Source organism: Salmo salar, chromosome ssa16 (genome assembly GCF_905237065.1).
Source record: "Salmo salar chromosome ssa16, Ssal_v3.1, whole genome shotgun sequence".
NCBI lineage: Eukaryota > Metazoa > Chordata > Actinopteri > Salmoniformes > Salmonidae > Salmo > Salmo salar.
Genome location: NC_059457.1, coordinates 86,161,528 through 86,186,691, shown reverse-complemented (window position 1 = coordinate 86,186,691; position 25,164 = coordinate 86,161,528). Strand labels below are relative to the sequence as shown.

The 25,164-nt window shown below is 44.3% G+C and overlaps 2 protein-coding genes across 2 annotated transcripts in view; both read left to right on the top strand.

Annotated features, from left to right (window-relative positions):
* Window positions 1-155: 155 nt before the first annotated feature.
* On the top strand, window positions 156-3,234 carry LOC106574928 (zinc finger protein ZIC 2). The gene is made up of 3 exons (XM_014151061.2): window positions 156-1,805; window positions 2,224-2,387; window positions 2,511-3,234. Exons 1-3 carry the CDS (start codon window positions 947-949, stop codon window positions 2,691-2,693), a joined length of 1,206 nt encoding a protein of 401 aa, XP_014006536.1. The 5' UTR covers window positions 156-946; the 3' UTR covers window positions 2,694-3,234.
* Window positions 3,235-4,326: 1,092 nt separating this feature from the next.
* The window catches only part of LOC106574926 (propionyl-CoA carboxylase alpha chain, mitochondrial), a 57,310-nt gene continuing 36,472 nt past the window's right edge, over window positions 4,327-25,164 (top strand). Inside the window, exons 1-6 of the mRNA XM_045698364.1 lie at window positions 4,327-4,446; window positions 5,129-5,206; window positions 8,321-8,368; window positions 8,594-8,662; window positions 15,798-15,911; window positions 16,135-16,188. Of these exons, the coding sequence (XP_045554320.1) occupies window positions 4,393-4,446; window positions 5,129-5,206; window positions 8,321-8,368; window positions 8,594-8,662; window positions 15,798-15,911; window positions 16,135-16,188 (417 nt within the window). The 5' untranslated portion in view covers window positions 4,327-4,392. The remainder of the gene's footprint in view (window positions 4,447-5,128; window positions 5,207-8,320; window positions 8,369-8,593; window positions 8,663-15,797; window positions 15,912-16,134; window positions 16,189-25,164) is intronic.

The following is a 25,164-nucleotide window of genomic DNA, read 5'->3' as shown; positions in this document are numbered from 1 at the left end:
ACCCCAGAGCTGCAGGGCTGCCTTTGAACTCGACTCACTCCTGTGGTGTGGCCAGCGGGACAAAAGAGGTAGGGCCGTGCGTAACTGTAACCATGGAGCAATGGAACTTTTTTCAGGGTCATTCTTCTCCTTGCTGTAAGTCCATCTTATTCACTTTAAACATAAATATCCTTGGGGTTTTTATTTAGGCCTAACGAAATTGGATGGCTGAGGTGCATCAGTTAAAACAGATTTGAGCTTTGAGCTGCCATAACATATGGTTAGCTTGCAAAATGTATTAAACGCTCGTGTGTGTGTGTGTGTTGTGTGAGTGAAAATATATACTTTCCACACAACTGAATGCATATTTTCCCCCATCACTATTCAGCATTCAAGCAACGTAAAGGAAGTGACTAGTTTCACTTTCAAGATTTCACCAACATTTGTAATTTTCCCGTTAAGACTTTCCATAGTAATAAAACATGGGCGGAGCAAGCATCGATTAGTCACGAGAGGCTTGCCTGTAATTGGTGGAATGGCTGGGATCGGGATGAGCTGCAGTGGCCAATTAGAGTGCGTTTGGTGAACACCCGGGGCTTCTGTAAAAAGGGGAGGTCAGAAGTGCCCATTGAAGACCCTGGGATAAGCATTTTCACGTTGTAGTGAACAGTCATACATACAAACAGCATTCTGGAGATACACCACAATATCTTTATTAATTATCTGGCACATTCCTGTCGAGACTCCTGCTAAACAATCCATTCACAGCTTGGGGAAGTTCTTTCTCCTTGGGGTGCTTAGGAATTATCTGGAATATTTTTTGCAGCAAGATATTGAGTCCTCATTTGAGAAAGAAACATATTTTTATTTAGAGCTTTTGGACACTTCTTCAAACGCTTTCTACGCGCGCCTACAGTTTAAATATTTACTTTGCGCATCGTTCCATTCAGCCCAGGCTCGTGCTGTGATGCTGTTGGAGGGAGGTCACCAGCAATCAGGCACAGGGGTCAGTGCGAGCGCGTTCCAAAGGCACCACTCAGCGCATTCACCAGTCGAGATGCAGGAAAGAGACCCCAGCTTTATGGAGTCGGTCCACATCGCCACCCAGGGACCCGGGTATGGCCCATCCTATGCGAACTCCACACGGGACTTTATCCTGCGCAACCGGGGATTCGGAGACTCTTCCCCTGCCAGCGATCAGCACTCTCTCCTCAGAACTATGGCTGGGTCTCTCCATCAGTCACACGTAGAGGGCCAGGGCCACGGGCATGGACACCTCCTCTTTCCTGGAATGCACGACCAGCACCACGGCTCTGCTAACGTGCTGGGCGGCCGGTTGGGACTACCAGGGGAGGTATTCGGGAGAGCGGACCAGTATCACCATGTTTCCGGTCCAAGGAGCGACCCATACGGCCAATATGGGGCCATGGGTCACAACATGGGCATGGCAGCTCACCACCATCATCACCCAGCCGCGTTCTTCCGCTTCATGCGGCAGCAGTGCATCAAACAAGAGTTGATCTGCAAGTGGATAGATCCGGACCAGCCCGGCGGGGCGAGCCGGTGCTGTGGCAAGACCTACGGCACCATGCACGAGCTGGTTACGCACGTCTCCTTGGAGCACGTCGGTGGGCCAGAGCAGAGTAGCCACACTTGCTTCTGGGAAGAGTGCCCGCGCGAGAACAAATCGTTCAAGGCCAAATACAAGCTGGTGAATCATATTCGGGTGCACACTGGAGAGAAGCCTTTCGCGTGCCCGTTCCCCGCGTGCAGCAAGGTCTTTGCACGCTCTGAGAACTTAAAGATACACAAGAGAACGCACACAGGTAATTTAAAACGAAATATAGACTCATTATTGTTATGTTGTGTTACTTTTTATATATTTTTTTACTTTAGTTTATTTGGTAAATATTTTCTTAACTCTTCTTGAACTGCACTGTTGGTTAAGGGATTATAAGTGAGCATTTCACGGTAAGGTCTACACTTGTTGTATTCAGCATTTCACGGTAAAGTCTACATTTGTTGTATGTGACAAATACAGTTTGATTTGATGTCTGCAGGTTGAATATCTCATGGATATAAACGTCAGTTTTAGATATCTGATTTGAGTTTTATATGGAGTGAGGTTGTTTAGAAAGTTTATAGGTAAATGTCCCCAGGCTGGTGTACTTTTGAAAACAACTGTGACTGTATTTAAACAAACAAACACATTTAAACTAATCTCCTCATTCTGTTCTCTTCCAGGGGAGAAACCGTTCATGTGTGATTTCTTCGGCTGCGACAGACGCTTCGCCAACAGCAGTGACCGCAAGAAACACCTGCACGTTCACACGTCTGACAAGCCCTATCTGTGCAAGAAGTGTGTCAAGTCCTACACACACCCCAGCTCTCTGAGAAAACATATGAAGGTCAGTTTTCTCTGCCAAAATATCCTTCTCCTGGACACCTTTGTTCTGTGACAAAAGAGACTTTTGTGCCGAAATTGTGGTCATCTGAGAGTGTTTTGACAGATTTGTTTTTATTTATTTTAGGTGCATGATTCTTCGTCAGTAGCAGACACTTCGCCCGGAGCCAGCAGCGGGTATGAGTCATCGACGCCCCCGAGTTTAGTGTCCCCTGCCTCGGAGACACAGAGCAACATGTCCCCGGACTCTGCGGTCCTCGGTAGCGGACACAGCAACCTCTCGTCCAACTTCAGTGAGTGGTATGTCTGAGGACCACACTCAAGACTAACGGGAAAACGATGGCAAAAAATGAAGGAAAAACAGGCAAAAAATACAATGAGCATCTGACTGGCCTAAATGGACGCTTTACGCGCGATTGAAATATGAATCAAGAACGTTGCACTAAAACATTGGAAGCCAAAGAAGAAAATGTCTTATGTAAAATAACAAACGTTATCTTTCTTTCGATGGTTGTTTAATTATCAGTATTATGATTCTCATATCAGTCTTTCGCTGTCATTTTGAGATCGCTTATTTTTATAGTTGATTTGGAGTTTGAGACTGAATATTAAATATTTAAAAATATTTTAAATAAGTGCCAAAGTTAACCTTAGTTTAATTGTGCACATTTTTTATTGGAAACAAGTTTTTGTTGAAGTTGAACAGGTTGAATATGCGTTGTCCTCCATGAACGACCTCTTGAGATGCCCAGTTGAGACATAATTTATATAAAAAGAAAGTTGCTGTGTTGTTTTGCTGTAAGTCCATTATGTTTCGTAACGTGTTAATAAAATGAATCTGATGTTTAAAATGCCTGTCTTAAATCCTTTTTTAATTCGTGTCTCTCTGTAAATGTTTTGCATTAAAACGGTTCCCTGCACCAACAAGTATGATATGGAATTTATACAAGTCTAAATTGTATATGTACCCTACTGATAGGTAAGATAATAAATTACATGTATGCATAAATTATCATGGGTCTTCTGTTCAGAATCATCAATTCAATGATTCATTATTTATGTGGAGCTCCAATAGGGTTTTTAAAGTAATGACTTAATCCTTAATATGGCTGGACAACTTGGATTGATCACCACCAACTATTGTTTATGAGAAATACAACTTGTTTTGTTATTTCATGTTTGTTCGTTTTTAAACAAAATGGTCATTGAAATGAGACCACTTTAGTTTATTAATTCGACCATTTTAAAAACAAACAACACGAGTAAAATCCGCGAGGAGAACAAAGTCTGGAGCTGTGTTCGAATACCCATGCTAACATACCGTCTACTACAGACTCAATTTACGTCGCAAATAGTGTGATTAGTATTAGTATTCTAACACAGCTCCAGTCATTTCTTACAGGTTGGAGTTTACACGGCCTGCTGTACTCTGTTTTTATTCCTGTCATTGCACTGGACAATAACGAGAGACCATACAGCAGGAAAGGACGGTAAAAGAGTCGGGGAAAGAAGCCTATAGGCTAACCCAAATAAACCCGGATATAGACCTAATTCCATCATTTCAGTTTTTATAGATTTTTCCCCATTTCCAGAGAATAATGAAGATACATTGATATTGTACATGACTGTATTCTACTGTATGACACTAAAATGACATTTTGAAAATATAGGAATAATGGATTTCTTCTAGGCTTATCTCTGTAAAAGTCCACAAATTCCAAATGTCACTCGAAATGCCTACTATGTTGATAATACTTAACATCGTTGTTGTTCATATCATTTGAAAAGGTAAGAAAACAGGTGAGAAGATGAGAAAACAGATGGACAAAGAAGTAAGACGAGACTTGCGTTATAAAACTAGGTTACTGTATGATCCATTAAATGGAAATCCATTGAAACCCCTCGAGCTCTACCGACGTCCTTCTACGTCCGGTGACTCCATGTGATTGGCAGACTGAGCATACGCCCCTGTTATACGTCACTACGACGCTCCCCTCACCCGGACAGACATGGCGGCGTACATGGTCACTTCAACCCTGCAAAGAGTTGTGCTTGTTGCTAAGGTGAGCTGTCAGTTATTGCAACCTTAATCTTGTAGCTAGTTATTTCAAATTCACGAAGAGCTCTTTCAGAACCGAAACACCCGAAAATCGATGCTTTTAATGCAAGTTTCTAGCACCACACAATCGGACATATGTTCGCTAGCCTGCCTAGCTAGCAAGTCCGTCTGTCACTCACACACCTTCTCTCCAGCCGTCTCTCTTCTTTTGACGTTTGTAAGATGTACGCATTCTCTACTCTGACATTTAAATGTTGTATTTTGCGGTATAAATGTTTAAGTTATATTCGTATTAGAGAATATACAGCTTCGTCCATTCCTCCTCTGTCAATGTCAAAGCGTCCAAACCGTTAGCATCTTGCTAATAAGTTGTTACACTTCATAACACAATCCTGAACTGGTTTAACCTTCACCACATGACTAAATGTAACCGTCTTTGAATGAAAAACCGTCCTTGAATGTAACGTTGTGACCTGAACAGCTATCGTATATCGGGATATGCCTTCTTTCCAACTCAGCAATTCTGGGCGCTGTTGGTGTAATAGAAACACAGCTGCCATCACGTTTAACCTTCACCTCTTTGTGATGTTCGGCATGTGCCCATTATAAAGAATAGCGAAGAGTGGTGTTTCTGATGTTTGCGTGTGGTACTATAACGTTCATGTTTCTGAAATGTTTCCCTGCAGCATGCCTCTTTCCAGTCCAGATGCTGTGTGGTGTCCAGTCGAGTACAGTACTCCACTGTTTATGATTCCAATGAGAAGGTAACATATGATTCACAGGGTGCAGGGCTGTCACAATGATGCATGGAAGGATGGGAGCAATTTTCCCTCAATTTTTGGGGGGCACTGAGCACATTTCAGGTCATGTGAGTGGAAACTTGAAAGTTGTGAGAATGTTGTGCAACTTCCGGCGAGCGTTTACAGTGAACAGAGGCTGTACCCTTACACTTTTACACTGATAGGCTATTGGAGCATAATGTAGGCCTACCAACAAAACCAATGGAGCAAATCCCATAACATTTAAACATGCAAATAGCTTTTGAAATATAGTCTACAGGGGATTGAAAGACAGCTCGTGGGCTACTCTCCCGCCAATAGAATTCTACTCTGTTGTGCTCTGGCTCTGCCTACAACATCACAGACTCAGTCTTGCAAAGTTAGATTTGTTTTGGCTTGTTGCATTGAAAAGGGGCTGATATAATGTTGATTCGATTACAGAAAAAGCTTTTTCCTTTGGAAAGTATTGAGACCCCTTGACTTTTCCCACATTTTGTTACATTACATAAGTATTGTAAATTGATTAAATCGTCCCCCTCTCATCAATATACACACACTACCCCATAATGACAAAGCAAAAACAGGTTTTTAGAATTTTAGAATATAAAAAAAGTGAAATCACATTTACATACATACACTACTGGTCAAACGTTTTACACCACCTCATTCAAGGGTTTTCTTTATTTTTGACAATTATCTACATTGTAGAATAATATTGAAGACACAAACTATGAAATAACACATGTAATCATGTAGTAATCAAAAAAAGTGTTAAATAAATATTTTATATGAGATTCTTAAAAGTAGCCACCCTTTGCCTTGATGACAGCTTTGCACACTCTTGGCATTCTCTCAACCAGGTTCATGAGGTACTCACCTGGAATGCATTTCAATGAACAGGTTTGCCTTCTTAAAAGTTAATTTGTGGAATTTCTTTCCTTAATGCGTTTGAGCCAGTCAGTTATGTTGTGACAAGTATGGGTGGTATTGTCATCGAGGCAAAGGTTGGCTATTTGAAGAATCTCTCAGTCCCTGCCACTGAAAAACATCCCCACAGCATGATGCTGCCACCACCATGCTTCACCGTTGGAATGGTGCCAGGTCTCCTCCAGAAGTGATGCTTGACAATCAGGCCAAAGAGTTCAATCTTGGTTTCATCAGACCAGAGAATCTTCTTTCTCATGGTCTGAAAGTCTTTAGGTGCCTTTTGTTAAACTCCAAGCGGGCTGTCGTGTGCCTTTTACTGAGGAGTAGCTTCTGTCTGGCCACTCTACCATAAAGGCCTGATTGGTAGAGTGCTGCAAAGATGGTTGTCCTTCCAGAAGGTTCTCCCATCTCCACAGAGGAACTCTAGAGCTCTGTCAGAGTGACCATCGGGTTCTTAGTCACCACCCTGACCAAGGCCCTTCTCCCCCGATTGATCAGTTTGGCCGGGTGGCCAGATCTAGGAAGAGTCTTGGAGGGTCCAAACATCTTCCATTTTAAGAATGATGGAGGCCTCTATGTTCTTGGGGACCTTCAATGCTGCAGAAATGTTTTGGTACCCTTCCCCAGATCTGTGCCTCGACACAATCCTGTCTCGGAGCTTTACGGACAATTCCTTCGACCTCATGGCTTGGTTTTTGCTCTGACATGCACTGTCAACTGTGGGACCTTATATAGACAGGTGTGTGTCTTTCCAAATCATGTCCAATCAATTGAATTTACCACAGGTGGACTCCAATCAAGTTGTAGAAACATCTCAAGGATGATCAATGTAAACAGGATGCACCTGAGCTCAATTTACAGTCTCATAGTAAAGGGTCTGAATACTTTTAAGTTATTTGTTTTTTATTTTTTATAAATTTGCAAACATTTCAAAAAACCTTTTTTCACTGTGTCATTATGGGGCATTGTGTGTAGATGCTGAGTATTTTTGAAATCTTATTTAATCCATTTTAGAATAAGGCTGTAACGTAACAAAATGTGGAAAAAGTCAAGGGGTCTGAATAATTTCCGAAGGCACTGTAGTGCAAACTAATGGGGTGAAGTTCAGTCTCTTGCATCGCGCGGCATTTCTTCTGCGCCTGGAGGAGGTGCAGTATAGAGGGAACATTGGATAGAAGTAGTATGGCTCACTGGGTGCAGGGTTGTCACATGATGCAAGGAAGGATAGGAGTAGTTCTGTATTGAAATTAAATACAGTACTTTGTGTTGACAGACCTCTGATTTAAATACAGTACTTTGTGTTGACAGACCTCTAATTAAATACAGTACTTTGTGTTGACAGACCTCTAATTAAATACAGTACTTTGTGTTGACAGACCTCTGATTTAAATACAGTACTTTGTGTTGACAGACCTCTAATTAAATACAGTACTTTGTGTTGACAGACCTCTGATTTAAATACAGTACTTTGTGTTGACAGACCTCTGATTTAAATACAGTACTTTGTGTTGACAGACCTCTGATTTAAATACAGTACTTTGTGTTGACAGACCTCTGATTTAAATACAGTACTTTGTGTTGACAGACCTCTAATTAAATACAGTACTTTGTGTTGACAGACCTCTAATTAAATACAGTACTTTGTGTTGACAGACCTCTAATTAAATACAGTACTTTGTGTTGACAGACGTCTGATTTAAAAACACTACTTTGTCATGACTTGCGGAGGTTTGTCAACATGAACCTGAGTAACACAGAATGTATTTTATTTGTTGCTTGCAGAGTATTATCTTTTCTCTCTCTAAATGTTACAAGGGGAAACCTTCATTTCCCTCTGTCCCCAATATAAACGTCACATCCTCCTAGCTTTGTTCTTTGATCTTCAAACCGCCATGCCAACCTTGCCTCTGGCCATAGTGTTTAGCAGTAGGACTGGCAGGGGGTTGAGCTGTGAGTAGGGGGGTAAGAGGGGACAGAGGAAAGACACTCCATTTAATAAGGTGTTCAGACCAGAGGAATGGAAAGACTGACAGAACCAGACGCTTTCACTTACTGTGTTTCTACGTCTTTACTGGTACACACACACACACACACACACACACACAGGAGCAAATGATTTGTTGTGACAACGAGTTCCCAAACTAATGTCTTTCTTCCCTTTCACCCTACTAGACCTTTGATAAGATCCTTATTGCAAACAGAGGAGAGATCGCCTGCAGGGTAAGACTGTGTGCTATGTTAACTAAGCATCACTGGTTCTCAGGTTAAAAGCCAGAGACAGGATGAAAGCCCTCCTGATCTATACCCTGTCACATCTTTCTACTGCGCCTATAGCAGCTCTATAGCAGCCCTATAGCAGCTCTATAGCAGCTAGTAAACATTAGAGACGATTATTATTGATGTATTAAATAAAAGTTGATAACACGTCGTCTTTGCCTCTGGCAGGTGATGAAAACATGTAAGAAGATGGGAATCAAAACAGTGGCGGTGCACAGTGATGTCGACGCCAGCGCGGTAAGTCTGTCTGGTCTGTAGAGTTGGTGTGTGTAGGGGATGTTGATACCAGTCTGTCTGGTCTGTAGAGTTGGTGTGTGTAGGGGATGTTGATACCAGTCTGTCTGGTCTGTAGAGTTGGTGTGTGTAGGGGATGTTGATACCAGTCTGTCTGGTCTGTAGAGTTGGTGTGAGTAGGGGATGTTGATACCAGTCTGTCTGGTCTGTAGAGTTGGTGTGAGTAGGGGATGTTGATACCAGTCTGTCTGGTCTGTAGAGTTGGTGTGTGTAGGGGATGCTCCTCTATTGGCCAGAAGGGTGGGTAGACATGATTGTTTATTGGGCTTCTCTAGTTGCCAAGGTGACTAACATTCCAAAACGTTAACATTGACCAGGACACAGGGGGTAGATGGGGGACTGTTGAGTACCCACCATAACATTGACCAGGACACAGGGGGTAGATGGGGGACTGTTGAGTACCCACCATAACATTGACCAGGACACAGGGGGTAGATGGGGGACTGTTGAGTACCCACCATAACGTGCTCCGGAGTCTCTACGGTGTATGTTAATATTGTTGTATGTCAATGGACCAGATGTAATGGACCAAGTACGGCCCGTAAGATGGACCAGATGTATGTCAATGTAAGGGGAGGACGGCCTGTAAGATGGACCAGATGTATGTCAATGTAAGGGCGGACGGCCTGTAAGATGGACCAGATGTATGTCAATGTAAGGGACGGAGGACGGCCTGTAAGATGGACCAGATGTATGTCAATGTAAGGGACGAAGGACCAGATGTATGTCATTGTAAGGGACGATGGACCAGATGTATGTCAATGTAAGGGACGATGGACCAGATGTATGTCAATGTAAGGGACGAAGGACGGGTCGTAAGATGGACCAGATGTATGTCAATGTAAGGGACGAAGGACGGGTCGTAAGATGGACCAGATGTATGTCAATGTAAGGGACGAAGGACGGCCCGTAAGATTTATTTATTTTATTTATTTCACCTTTATTTAACCAGGTAGGCAAGTTGAGAACAAGTTCTCATTTACAATTGCGACCTGGCCAAGATAAAGCAAAGCAGTTCGACAACATACAAAAAACACAGAGTTACACATGGAGTAAAACAACATACAATCAATGATACAGTAGACAAAAATAAGACTATATACAATGTGAGCAAATGATGTGAGATAAGGGAGGTAAAGGCAAAAAAAGGCCATGGTGGCAAAGTAAATAAAGTATAGCACGTAAAACACTGGAATGGTAGACTTATAATTAGAAGAAAGTTAAAATATAAATAATATGGTGCAAAGGAGCAAAATAATAAATAAATAAATATACAGTAGGGGAAGAGGTAGTAGTTTGGGCTAAATTATAGATGGGCTATGTACAGGTGCAGTGATCTGTGAGCTGCTCTGACAGCTGGTGCTTAAAGCTAGTGAGGGAGATAAGTGTTTCCAGTTTCAGAGATTTTTGTAGTTCGTTCCAGTCATTGGCAGCAGAGAACTGGAAGGAGAGACGACCAAAGGAGGAGTTGGCTTTAGGGGTGACCAGAGAGATATACCTGCTGGAGCGCGTGCTACAGGTGGGTGCTGCTATGGTGACCAGTGAGCGGAGATAAGGGGGGACTTTACCTAGCAGGGTCTTGTAGATGACCTGGAGCGAATGTGTTTGGCGACGATTATGAAGCGAAGGCCAGCCAACGAGAGCGTACAGGTCGCAGTGGTGGGTAGTATATGGGGCTTTGGTGACAAAACGGATGGCACTGTGATAGACTGCATCCAATTTGTTGAGTAGGGTATTGGAGGCTATTTTGTAAATGACATCGCCAAAGTCGAGGATCGGTAGGATGGTCAGTTTTATGAGGGTATGTTTGGCAGCATGAGTGAAGGATGCTTTGTTGCGAAATAGTAAGCCAATTCTAGATTTAACTTTGGATTGGAGATGATTGATGTGAGTCTGGAAGGAGAGTTTACAGTCTAACCAGACACCTAGGTATTTGTAGTTGTCCACAAATTCTAAGTCAGAACCTTCCAGAGAAGTGATGCTGGACAGGCGGGCAGGTGTAAGCAGCGATCGGTTGAAGAGAATGCATTTAGTTTTACTTGTATTTAAGAGCAGTTGGAGACCACGGAAGGAGAGTTGTATTGCATTGAAGCTCGTCTGGAGGGTTGTTAACACAGTGTCCAAAGAAGGGCCAGACGTATACAGAATGGTGTCATCTGCGTAGAGGTGGATCAGAGATTCACCAGCAGCAAGAGCGACATCATTGATGTATACAGAGAAAAGAGTTGGCCCAAGAATTGAACCCTGTGCTACCCCCATAGAGACTGCCAGAGGTCCGGACAGCAGGCCCTCCGATTTGACACACTGAACTCTATCAGAGAAGTAGTTGGTGAACCAGGCGACGCAATCGTTTGAGAAACCAAGGCTACTGAGTCTGCCGATGAGGATGTGGTGATTGACAGTCGAAAGCCTTGGCCAGGTCAATGAATACGGCAGCACAGTATTGTTTCTTATCGATGGCGGTTACGATGTCGTTTAGGACCTTGAGCGTGGCTGAGGTGCACCCATGACCAGCTCTGAAACCAGATTGCATAGCGGAGAGGGTGCGGTGGGATTCGAAATGGTCGGTAATCTGTTTGTTGACTTGGCTTTCGAAGACCTTAGAAAGGCAGGGTAGGATGGATATAGGTCTGTAGCAATTTGGGTCAAGTGTCACCTCCTTTGAAGAGGGGGATGACAGCAGCTGCTTTCCAATCTATGGGAATCTCAGACGACACGAAAGAGAGGTTGAACAGTCTAGTAATAGGGGTTGCAATAATTTCGGCAGATAATTTTAGAAAGAAAGGGTCCAGATTGTCAAGCCCAGCTGATTTGTAGGGGTCCAGATTTTGCAGCTCTTTCAGAACATCAGCTGAATGGATTTGGGAGAAGGAGAAATGGGGGAGGCTTGGGCGAGTAGCTGTGGGGGGTGCAGTGCTGTTGAATGCAGTAGGGGTAGTTAGGTGGAAAGCATGGCCAGCCGTAGAAAAATGCTTATTGAAATTCTCAATTATAGTGGGCTTATCGGTGGTGACAGAGTTTCCTATTCTCAGTGCAGTGGGCAGTTGGGAGGAGGTGTTCTTATTCTCCATGGACTTTACAATGTCCCAGAACTTTTTAGAGTTTGAGTTGCAGGAAGCAAATTTCTGTTTGAAAAAGCTAGCCTTGGCGTTTCTAACTGCCTGTGTGTATTGGTTTCTAACTTCTCTGAAAAGTTGCATATCGCGGGGGCAGTTTGATGCTAATGCAGAACGCCACCGGATATTTTTGTGTTGGTTAAGGGCAGTCAGGTCTGGGGAGAACCAAGGGCTATATCTGTTCCTGGTTCTACATTTCTTGAAAGGAGCATGCTTATTTAAGATGGTGAGGAAGGCATTTAAAAAAAATAACCAGGCATCCTCTACTGACGGGATGAGGTCAATATCCTTCCAGGATACCAGGGCCAGGTCGATTAGAAAGGCTTGCTCGTTGAAATGTTTCAGGGAGCGTTTGACAGTGATGAGTGGAGGTCGTTTGACCGCTGAACCATTACGGGTGCAGGCAATGAGGCAGTGATCGCTGAGATCTTGGTTGAAAACAGCAGAGGTGTATTTAGAGGGCACGTTGGTTAGGATGATATCTATGAGGGTGCCAGTGTTTGCGGCTTTGGGGTTGTACCTGGTGGGTTCATTAATAATTTGTGTGAGATTGAGGGCATCAAGCTTGGATTGTAGGATGGCTGGGGTGTTAAGCATGTCCCAGTTTAGGTCACCTAGTAGCACGAGCTCAGAAGATAGATGGGGGGCAATCAGTTCACATATGGTGTCCAGAGCACAGCTAGGGGCCGAGGGGGTCTATAGCAGGCGGCGACGGTGAGAGACTTGTTTTTGGAGAGGTGGATTTTTAAAAGTAGAAGTTCAAATTGTTTGGGTACAGACCTGGATAGCAGGACAGAGCTCTGCAGGCTATCTCTGCAGTAGATTGCAACACCGCCCCCCTTTGGTCGTTCTATCTTGTCTGAAAACGTTGTAGTTAGGGATGAAGATTTCAGAGTTTTTGGTGGACTTCCTAAGCCAAGATTCAGACACAGCTAGGACATCCGGGTTGGCAGAGTGTGCTAAAGCAGTGAATAAAACAAACTTAGGGAGGAGGCTTCTAATGTTAACATGCATGAAACCAAGGCTATTACGGTTACAGAAGTCATCAAAAGAGAGCGCCTGGGGAGTAGGAGTGGAGCCAGGCATTGCAGGGCCTGGATTCACCTCTACATCCCCAGAGGAGCAGAGAAGAATGAGTATGAGGGTACGGCTAAAAGCTATAAGAATAAGATGGACCAGATGTATGTCAATGTAAGGGACGGAGGACGGCCTGTAAGATGGACCAGATGTATGTCAATGTAAGGGACGGAGGACGGCCTGTAAGATGGACCAGATGTATGTCAATGTAAGGGACGGAGGACGGCCTGTAAGATGGACCAGATGTATGTCAATGTAAGGGACGAAGGACCAGATGTATGTCAATGTAAGGGACGATGGACCAGATGTATGTCAATGTAAGGGACGGAGGACGGCCTGTAAGATGGACCAGATGTGAGGGATGAAGGACGGCCCGTAAGATGGACCAGATGTATGTCAATGTAAGGGACGATGGACCAGATGTATGTCAATGTAAGGGATGAAGGACGGCCCGTAAGATGGACCAGATGTAAGGGATGAAGGACGGCCCGTAAGATGGACCAGATGTATGTCAATGTAAGGGATGAAGGACGGCCCGTAAGATGGACCAGATGTATGTCAATGTAAGGGATGAAGGACGGCCTGTAAGATGGACCAGATGTATGTCAATGTAAGGGATGAAGGACGGCCTGTAAGATGGACCAGATGTATGTCAATGTAAGGGATGAAGGACGGCCTGTAAGATGGACCAGATGTATGTCAATGTAAGGGATGAAGGACGGCCTGTAAGATGGAGCAGATGTATGTCAATGTAAGGGACGGAGGACGGCCTGTAAGATGGAGCAGATGTATGTCAATGTAAGGGACGAAGGACGGCCTGTAAGATGGACCAGATGTATGTCAATGTAAGGGACGAAGGACGGCCTGTAAGATGGACCAGATGTATGTCAATGTAAGGGACGGAGGACGGCCTGTAAGATGGACCAGATGTATGTCAATGAAAGGGATGAAGGACGGCCCGTAAGATGGACCAGATGTATGTCAATGAAAGGGATGAAGGACGGCCTGTAAGATGGACCAGATGTATGGGACGGAGGACGGCCTGTAAGATGGAGCAGGTAATAGTGAAGTCCCATTGACGTGGATGTGTTGGACAGGTTTTGAAGTGGCGTTTAACTGTGGAGCTTAGCTGTGGAGCAGACATGATGCCTCCCTTAGCACTTCTTTGTTAAGAGACGCAGGGAACCAACTGGCCTATAACCCCCTTCCCACCCCCCGATACACACACACACACACACACACACACACACACACACACACACACACTCTCCTTCTGCCACCTTGTTGATCCAGATGTTGATGTTAATCCCGTGGAATGTGTCCTGGTGGTGACAGTGTCTGTCACTCAATCTGCTGAGGGTCTGGCTCCATGGGGGGGGGACAGGGACGGGGATGGGGGCTGGTGATGTGAGATTTAGAAGATGATATGGCTGCCTGGCCTTGATGTTGTGTTTTCAAAATACCACTCTCACCCAATGAATCATTTCTTCCTTGTTTTACAACCTGTTTAATTTAACAGAAAATAGCTGTCAGATGAATGGACCACAGTTGATGCTTTGGCTAGTTTGTCCTCTTGAATATTTAGTTATTTAAAATGGTGCTACATAGATTTTCTATCATTTCAGCCAGTAGTTTTGAAAGTAGCGCTCGAGCCAAAACGTCATTCATTTCGTGTGATACGTTGGGTCCTGCCAAAAAAAATCTGTGCTTAAGATCCCGTTCTGTCTGTGGTGTCTGTAGCGCCGGTGCCTGTCTGTAGCGCCGGTGCCTGTCTGTAGCGCCGGTGCCTGTCTGTGGCAGCGCCGGTGTCTGTCTGTGGCAGCGCCGGTGTCTGTCTGTGGCAGCACCGGTGTCTGTCTGTGGCAGCGCCGGTGTCTGTCTGTGGCAGCGCCGGTGTCTGTCTGTCTGTCTGTGGCAGCGCCGGTGTCTGACTGTCTGTCTGTAGCAGCGCCGGTGTCTGACTGTCTGTCTGTAGCAGCGCCGGTGTCTGACTGTCTGTCTGTAGCAGCGCCGGTGTCTGACTGTCTGTCTGTAGCAGCGCCGGTGTCTGACTTCTGTCTGTAGCAGCGCCGGTGCCTGACTCTGTCTGTAGCAGCGCCGGTGTCTGTCTGTCTAGTAGCGCCCGGTGTCTGTCTGTCTGTCTGTCTAGTAGCGCCGGTGTCTGTCTGTCTAGTAGCGCCGGTGTCTGTCTGTCTGTCTGTCTAGTAGCGCCGGTGTCTGTCTGTCTGTCTGTCTGTCTAGTAGCGCCGGTGTCTGTCTGTCTGTCTGTCTGTCTGTCTAGTAGCGCCGGTGTCTGTCTGTCTGTCTGTCTAGTAGCGCCGGTGTCTGTCTGTCTGTCTGTCTAGTAGCGCCGGTGTCTGTCTGTCTGTCTGTCTGTCTGTAGTAGCGCCGGTGTCTGTCTGTCTGTCTCTGTAGTAGCGCCGGTGTCTGTCTGTCTGTCTCTGTAGTAGTGCCGGTGTCTGTCTGTAGTAGCGTGTGTACCATATGATTGAGGCTTGCCGCTTTGGCCGCATTTGAATAAATACTTGTTTCTCTCTGTACCACCTCAGGTCCATGTGAAGATGAATAAATACTTGTTTCTCTCTGTACCACCTCAGGTCCATGTGAAGATGAATAAATACTTGTTTCTCTCTGTGCCACCTCAGGTCCATGTGAAGATGAATAAATACTTGTTTCTCTCTGTGCCACCTCAGGTCCATGTGAAGATGAATAAATACTTGTTTCTCTCTGTACCACCTCAGGTCCATGTGAAGATGAATAAATACTTGTTTCTCTCTGTACCACCTCAGGTCCATGTGAAGATGAATAAATACTTGTTTCTCTCTGTACCACCTCAGGTCCATGTGAAGATGAATAAATACTTGTTTCTCTCTGTGCCACCTCAGGTCCATGTGAAGATGGCTGACGAGGCAGTGTGTGTAGGCCCCGCCCCCACCAACAAGAGCTACCTCAACATGGACGCCATCATGGACGCCATCAGGAAGACTGGATCCCAGGCCGTGAGATTTACCACACACACATAAAACACACACCAACATTTGAACACACACACACCAACATTTGAACACACACAAACACCAACATTTGAACACACACACACACCAACATTTGAACACACACACACACCAACATTTGAACACACACACACCAACATTTGAACACACACACGGTTGTGTTTGCTGATGTGTTTTGAAACCTTTCTTTTCTCTTCTGTCTCCGAAGGTGCATCCAGGCTACGGCTTTCTGTCTGAAAATAAAGAGTTTGCCAAGAGACTGGTGAGTAGTGCTGGGATTTCCAACTGTTGGGAACACACACACCTCTCTCTATATACCCTCTGTTTCCCTTATCAACAGCTTCAGGACCCCTGGAAGTTAAATTTATTAAGGGCGTGATTCTCCGGGTCAAAACCTGATATGAAAACTTAACACACAGACGCCAAAAGGCTCACTTCATGATAAGAACATGTAACATCTTTCAAATGATTTTAAGTAATGTACTTAAAGAAAAATGTTTTGGCAGTTATACCTCCACATTACATGGCTTCAACGTCCTGTAGACAGACAAGACTTGACAACATAAATAAAGGTGAAATAAATAAAAGTCCCCTGTGAAGTTTAGCTGATGACACACATCGAACCATGCCGTTATGCAAGGCTGTGTTAGTACGGCAAATCTAAAACTCACCTAGTTCCACAGGAAAATAACCCACAAATTTACCTCATGGTTAACCAAGTACCTCTCCCACCATCATTCAATGTCCTACAACAACCCTGACATCTCTCCCTCCCATTGAATGCATTCAGTTGAACAACTTACTAGGTGTAGCCCTTCTTCCTTTCCGTTGTGCCGTATCATGCAAGGCACCCGACGGTGGCACCCGACGGTGGCACCACCTGAAGGTGGGCCATAGTACATTCAAGCTAATCCCACAGCTAAATGGCATATTTTCCTTCATTGGAACTAAAACATTTCGTACCCACTCCCATGATTTGAATCAACCCCAATGCCCAGTATCCCCCATTCCTCATGTGTTGCCCTGGAACAAGGCTCTTGCTCTGTATGTGAGTGGGCCGTCCACTAGGCCGTCCACTAGGCCGTCCACTGCCTTATGGGAGCCTGCTGTGGAAATGGAGATGTCATGACATTAGCAACTCAATGGGCCTCCCCCTCCTGTAACAGTGGGTGAAGAGTTAGTGCCAGATTTCCGCATTGCAAAACGCTCTGGGTGCGAGGGGGGGGGGTAAGGTCCGTATGCCTCTGGGCTCGGGGTAAAGCCGGGGGGAGAGATTAGGGTAAAGGTGCTGTTAGCATGAGAAAGAACCTCAGGCTGAATAGAGCTGAAGGGATACGGGGGATGGATGGAGTATAGTATAATGTATTGTCCCTCAATGCGTCGGTGGATCCCCCCCCCATTTCAAAATAAATGTGTAATTATTTTTGGACTCTGCAGATGAACACAAGCATTTCACACTTGTGTTGAGCACTCTAGGACACATGCACCTACTTAACTCCGGTCCGATTACACCTCTTATTGGTGGAGACTCATTTGTTTGCGCCTGGCAGAATGGCGTGCGGTGCTCTGCTCACTAGTGTGTTAAGAACAGCCGTTTGGACGTGAGAGGATGAGGGAGTTCTGAAAAGGCTCAGCCAGGTTGATTGTGATTTAAATAGTGAGATGGTACCAGAGGGAGGGAGGGAGGATAGATGTTTGTCATTGTGTGTCTACATTTAGAGCAGCTCGGTCCTGCCCACCCCGGGTCTGTTTGGTAATAATCAAAGCTTGATGTTGACTTGGTTATTGGAATCAGCGTCAAACCAAAACATGCACCTGGGGGAGGGGCCCCAGGACTGAGTTGGGGAAACACGGATTTAGAGGATGATAGGTTGTGTTTTTCATTGTCCTCGTCTACAGGACAGATGTTTGTTGTTGTTAAACGCTGTTGAACGCTGAAACCTAAACTAAAAACCTTGGTTTAAAATCTGACAGTGTTTTTTTATTTTATATATACTGCTCAAAAAAATAAAGGGAACACTTAAACAGCACATCCTAGATCTGAATGAAATAAATAATCTTATTAAATACTTTTTTCTTTACATAGTTGAATGTGCTGACAACAAAATCACACAAAAATAATCAATGGAAATCCAATTTATCAACCCATGGAGGTCTGGAGTCACACTCAAAATTAAAGTGGAAAACCACACTACAGGCTGATCCAACTTTGATGTAATGTCCTTAAAACAAGTCAAAATGAGGCTCAGTAGTGTGTGTGGCCTCCACGTGCCTGTATTACCTCCCTACAACGCCAGGGCATGCTCCTGATGAGGTGGCGGATGGTCTCCTGAGGGATCTCCTCCCAGACCTGGACTAAAGCATCCGCCAACTCCTGGACAGTCTGTGGTGCAACGTGGCGTTGGTGGATGGAGCGAGACATGATGTCCCAGATGTGCTCAATTGGATTCAGGTCTGGGGAACGGGCGGGCCAGTCCATAGCATCAATGCCTTCCTCTTGCAGGAACTGCTGACACACTCCAGCCACACGAGGTCTAGCATTGTCTTGCATTAGGAGGAACCCAGGGCCAACCGCACCAGCATATGGTCTCACAAGGGGTCTGAGGATCTCATCTCGGTACCTAATGGCAGTGAGGCTACCTCTGGCGAGCACATGGAGGGCTGTGCGGCCCCTCAAAGAAATGCCACCCCACACCGACTGACCCACCGCCAAACCGGTCATGCTGGAGGATGTTGCAGGCAGCAGAACGTTCTCCACGGCGTCTCCAGACTCTGTCACGTCTGTCACGTGCTCAGTGTGAACCTGCTTTCATCTGTGAAGAGCACAGGGCGCCAGTGGCGAATTTGCCAATCTTGGTGTTCTCTGGCAAATGCCAAACGTCCTACACAGTGTTGGGCTGTAAGCACAACCCCCACCTGTGGACGTCAGGCCCTCATACCACCCTCATGGAGTCTGTTTCTGACCGTTTGAGCAGACACATGCACATTTGTGGCCTGCTGGAGGTCATTTTGCAGTGCTCCTCCTGCTCCTCCTTGCACAAAGGCGGAGGTAGAGGTCCTGCTGCTGGGTTGTTGCCCTCCTACGGCCTCCTCCACGTCTCCTGATGTACTGGCCTGTCTCCTGGTAGCGCCTCCATGCTCTGGACACTACGCTGACAGACACAGCAAACCTTCTTGCCACAGCTCGCATTGATGTGCCATCCTGGATGAGCTGCACTACCTGAGCCACTTGTGTGGGTTGTAGACTCCGTCTCATGCTACCACTAGAGTGAAAGCACCGCCAGCATTCAAAAGTGACCAAAACATCAGCCAGGAAGCATAGGAACGGAGAAGTGGTCTGTGGTCCCCACCTGCAGAACCACTCCTTTATTGGGGGTGTCTTGCTAATTGCCTATAATTTCCACCTGTTGTCTATTCCATTTGCACAACAGCATGTGGAATTTATTGTCAATCAGTGTTGCTTCCTAAGTGGACAGTTTGATTTCACAGAAGTGTGATTGACTTGGAGTTACATTGTGTTGTTTAATTGTTCCCTTTATTTTTTTGAGCAGTATATTTGGGACAAAGCATTCAGTAAAGCCTAAATCTCAACTAAATCTTGTAATAAATAATGTTGAAATTGAACAAGTTGAGATGACTAAACTGCTTGGAGTAACCCTAGATTGTAAACTCTCATGGTCAAAACATATTGATACAGTACTAACTAAGATGGGGAGAAGTCTGTCCATAATAAAGTGATGCTCTGCCTTCATAACAACACTATCAAAAAGGCAGGTCCTACAGGCCCTAGTTTTGTCGCAACTTGACTACTGTTCAGTCGTGTGGTCAGGTGCCACAAAAAAGGAATTAGGAAAATTGAAATTGGCTCAGAACAGGGCAGCACGGCTGACCCTTGGACTTACACAGAGAGCTAATATTAATAATATGCATGTCAATCTCTTCTGGCTCAAAGTGGAGGAGAGATTGACTTCATCACTGCTTGTATTTGAGCAGTATTGACATGTTGAATACACCGAGCTGTCTGTCTAAACTACTGGCGCACAGCTCGGACACCGATGCATACCCTACAAGACATGCCACGAGGTCTCTTCACAGTCCCCAAGTCCAGAACAGACTATGGGAGGTGCACAGTACTACATAGAGCCATGACTACATGAAACTCTATTCCACATCAAGTAACTGATGCAAGCAGTAAAATTAGATTTAAAAACCAAATAAAAATACACCTTATGGAACAGCAGAACTGTGAAGCAACACAAACATAGGCACAGACACATGCACACACACGATAACATACACACACAAATGGATTTAGTACTGTAGATATGGGGTAGTGGTGGAGTAGGGGCCTAAGGGCACACAGTGTGTTGTGAATGTTTTAAAAATTGTATAAACTGCCTTAATTTTGCTTGACCACAGGACCCCTTGGCAGCAGCTAATAAGGATTCATAATAAATACAAATAGGTTGTGTGTTTGTCATTGTGTGTCCTCGTCTAAAGGATGATAGGTTGGGTGTTTGTCTTTGTCATTACCATTGTAAGGATGGATAGCTTGTGTGTTTGTCATTGTCTGCCAAATACTTTAGAAAGATGGAGTTGTATCAGTGCCTTCAGAAAGTATTCATACCCCTTGACTTATTCCACATTTTGTTGTTACAGCCTGAATTCAAAATGGATTAAGTAATGTTTTTTTCTCGCCCATCTGCACACAATACCCCATAATGACATCACAATACCCCATAATGACATCACAATACCCCATAATGACAGTGAAAACATGTTTTTAGACATTTTTGCAAATGTATTGAAAATTAAATGCAGATATTCATTGACATAAGTATTCACACCCCTTTGCTATGACATTCCAAAGCTCAGGTGCATCCAAATCCTTTGATCATCCTTGAGATGTCACTACAACTTGACTGGAGTCCACCTGTTTTCACCAGTTTGAACATGATTTAGAAATAAGCACACCTGTCTATATAAGGTCCCACAGTTGACAGTGCATGTAAGAGCAGGAACTATACCCTGAAGTCCAGGGAACTGTCCGTAGAGCTCCAAGATATGTCTCATCACAATTCTATCTGTGGAAGGGTATAAAACAAGTTCTAGAGTGTTGAGAGTTTCCAAGAGCACCGTGGTCTCCATCATTGGGAAATTGAAAAATTATGGAACTACCCAGACTCTGCCTAGAGCTGGTCGTCTGACCAAACTGAGCAACCGGGCAAGAAAGACCTTGGTCTGGGAGGTAACCAAGAACCCAATGACCACTCTGACAGAACTACAGAGTTCCAACACTGAAATGGCTTCAGAACAAGAATGTGAAAGTCCTTGAGTGGCCCAGCAGAAGCCCAGACTTAAATCCCATTGAAAATCTGTGGAAAGACTTGAAGATTGCTGTTCCCCGGCGCTCCCCATCTAACTTAACAAAGCTTGAGAAAATCTGCAAGGAAAAATGGGAGAAAATCCCCAAATCCAGATGTGCAAAGCTGATCCAGACTTCCCCAAGACGACTCAAAGCTGATCCAGACTTCCCCAAGACGACTCAAAGCTGATCCAGTCATCCCCAAGACGACTCAAAGCTGATCCAGTCATCCCCAAGACGACTCAAAGCTGTAATCCCCACCAAAGGTGCTTCTACAAAGTATTGACTCAGGTGTGAATACTTAGTGCCTTCAGAAATTATTCACACCCCTTGACTTTTTCCACATTTTGTTTTTCCAGCCTGAATTTAAAATAGATTACATTGAAACTGTGTCACTGGCCTTCACACAATACCCCATAATGTCAAAGTAGATTGTTTTTCATTCATTAAAAATTAAGATTAAATGTCTTGACTCAATAAGTAATCAACCCCTTTGTTATGGCAAGCCTAAATATGTACTGGAGTAACAATGTGCTTAACCAGTCCCATAATAAGTTGCATGGACTCTGTGTGCAATAATAGTGTGTACCTCATCTCTGTACCCAACTCATACAATTATCTGTAAGGTCCCTTCAGTCGAGCAAAGAATTTCAAACACAGATTCAACCACAAAGACCAGGGAGGTTTTCCAATGCCTCACAAAGAAGGGCACCTATTGGTAGATGGGTAAAAAAAAAAAAAGACATTAAATATCCCTTTCAGCATGGTGAAGTTATTAATTACACTATGGAGGGTGTCACTACAAAGATTCAGGCATCCCTCCTAACTCAGTTGCCGGAGAGGAAGGAAACTGCTCAGGGATTTCACTATGAGGCCAATGGTGACTTTAAAACAGAGTTTAATGGTTGTGATAGGAGAACTGAGGATGGATCAACATTGTATACTCTACAATATTAACCTAAATGACAGAGTGAAAAGAAGGGAACCTGTACAAAATACATATTCTGAAACTGTTTGCAATAAGGCACTAAGGTAAAACAGCAAAAAATGAATACAAATTATGTTTGGGACAAATCCAATACATTACTGAGTGCCACTCTTCATACTTTCAAGCATGGTGGATGCTGCATCATTTTATGGGTAAGCTTGTCATCGGCAAGGACTATAGAGGTTTTTTTGGGTGATAAAAATACACGGAATACAGCTAAGCACAGTCACACTACTAGAGGAAAACCTGGTTCAGTCTGCTTTCCACCAGACACTGGGAGACGAATTCACCTTTCAGCAGGACAATAACCTAAAACACAAGTCCAAATATACACTGGAGTTGCTTACCAAGAAGACATTGACTGTTCCTGACTCACACCCCTTCAGTCAGCTTGAAAATCTATGGCAAGACTTGAAAATGGCTGCCTAGCAATGATCAGCAATCAATTTGGCAGAGCTTGAAGAATTTACTGGTCTTATAGACTTACCCAGAAAGACGCTGTAATCACTGCCAAAGGTGCTTCTACAAAGTATTGACTCAGGTGTGTGAGTCTTTCAATAAATTGACTTATTGACTTGTGTGTTTTGTATTTCAATAAATTAGCAAAACATTTGAAAACATGTTTTCACTTTGTCATTACAGGATATTGTGTGTAGATGTGTTAATCAATTTTGAATTCAGGCTGTAACACAACAACATGCAGAGGGGTATGAATACTTTCCGAAGGCGCTGTATATATTGTTCAAACAGTTATCTGGAACCAAGATGGAGGAGTTGTAAATATTGTTCAAACAGTGATCTCTACAACCAAGTCAAAGTCTAACAAGGAATCCTACTGATGAAATGAGAATGAAGGTACCTTTTGTGTAAAACCTAAATCATTTCCCTAAAGTAGGGGTTTTGTTCATCTGTTTTCTCTCTTCACCACTCTTCTCTTTGTCCTTCTCAGCTAAGCTTATTATTTACAAACAGCAGAATTATCTCTGGGTCGAGTCCTCCTCTTCTCCTTCTCTGCCTTTGTCCTGTGTGTCATGCTATGGGAACCAGGGCCTATTCACTTTAATGGTGCTGAATTGGGAGTCATTGAGGGTGAATCTCCATACTAATAACAGGCCCTTAGGCTACGACCCAAATGGAACCCAATTCCCTATATAGTGCACTACTTTAGACCAGAGCCCAGTCAAAGGTGATGCACTTCATTGGGAATAGGTTGCCATTTGGGCCATAGCCTTACTGCCCTGCTGTAGGCCTGACGATGGGCCCTGAGGCTCTGCCACTGTGTGTCAGGCAGGAAGCAATATCCAACGGGCTCTATACAACACAAAGACAACGGGAGAGAGAGAGAGAACAAGCGCCCCTCTTCCCGTCCCTCTTTCTTTCCCTGTTTATATGCCCTAAGTACTGTCATGTTTCCAGGGGTAGTGGGTAATGTAGAAGGGGTAGATGTGACATCAGGAGACTTGGCCTCATCTATTACAGCCTGAAGGGGTTTGTGTTGAGTTCCCAAGACAGCACTGCTTTGACTGAAAATAAATGGCTGTGATGGGAGTCGGGTATGTTCGTCCTGTATCATTTACGTATTTCACAATTGACTTAATTTTGTTCTTACTAGCTTTGACTTTGCTGATAGCTGCTTTACTGAAGAAAAATGTACTTACTGAGATGTGGTTGTCCCACCTAGCTATATTAAAGGCAATACACTAACTGTCGCTCTGGATAAGAGTCTGCTAAATGACTCAAATGTAAATGTACATTTGTGAATATACTGAAATTGGTGAAATAAGTCGATCACGTTTCTATTCTTGAGCTATGCCTGGTACAATGGAACCAATGCAACCACTATAGTTCAAAAAGCGCAAATTCCAGCAGTTCTATACTGACCCAGGTCTATTCATTATATAGGTTGGTATAGGTAGCAGCTCTATACTGACCCAGGTCTGTTCATTATGTAGGTTGGTATAGGTAGCAGCTCTATACTGACCAGGTCTGTTCATTATGTAGGTTGGTATAGGTAGCAGTTCTATACTGACCCAGGTCTGTTCATTATATAGGTTGGTATAGGTAGCAGCTCTATACTGACCCAGGTCTGTTCATTATGTAGGTTGGTATAGGTAGCAGTTCTATACTGACCCAGGTCTGTTCATTATATAGGTTGGTATAGGTAGCAGCTCTATACTGACCCAGGTCTGTTCATTATGTAGGTTGGTATAGGTAGCAGCTCTATACTGACCCAGGTCTGTTCATTATGTAGGTTGGTATAGGTAGCAGTTCTATACTGACCCAGGTCTGTTCATTATGTAGGTTGGTATAGGTAGTAGCTCTATACTGACCCAGGTCTGTTCATTATGTAGGTTGGTATAGGTAGCAGCTCTATACTGACCCAGGTCTGTTCATTATGTAGGTTGGTATAGGTAGCAGCTCTATACTGACCCAGGTCTGTTCATTATGTAGGTTGGTATAGGTAGCAGCTCTATACTGACCCAGGTCTGTTCATTATGTAGGTTGGTATAGGTAGCAGCTCTATACTGACCCAGGTCTGTTCATTATGTAGGTTGGTATAGGTAGCAGCTCTATACTGACCCAGGTCTGTTCATTATGTAGGTTGGTATAGGTAGCAGCTCTATACTGACCCAGGTCTGTTCATTATGTAGGTTGGTATAGGTAGCAGCTCTATACTGACCCAGGTCTGTTCATTATGTAGGTTGGTATAGGTAGCAGCTCTATACTGACCCAGGTCTGTTCATTATGTAGGTTGGTATAGGTAGCAGCTCTATACTGACCCAGGTCTGTTCATTATGTAGGTTGGTATAGGTAGCAGTTCTATACTGACCCAGGTCTGTTCATTATGTAGGTTGGTATAGGTAGCAGCTCTATACTGACCCAGG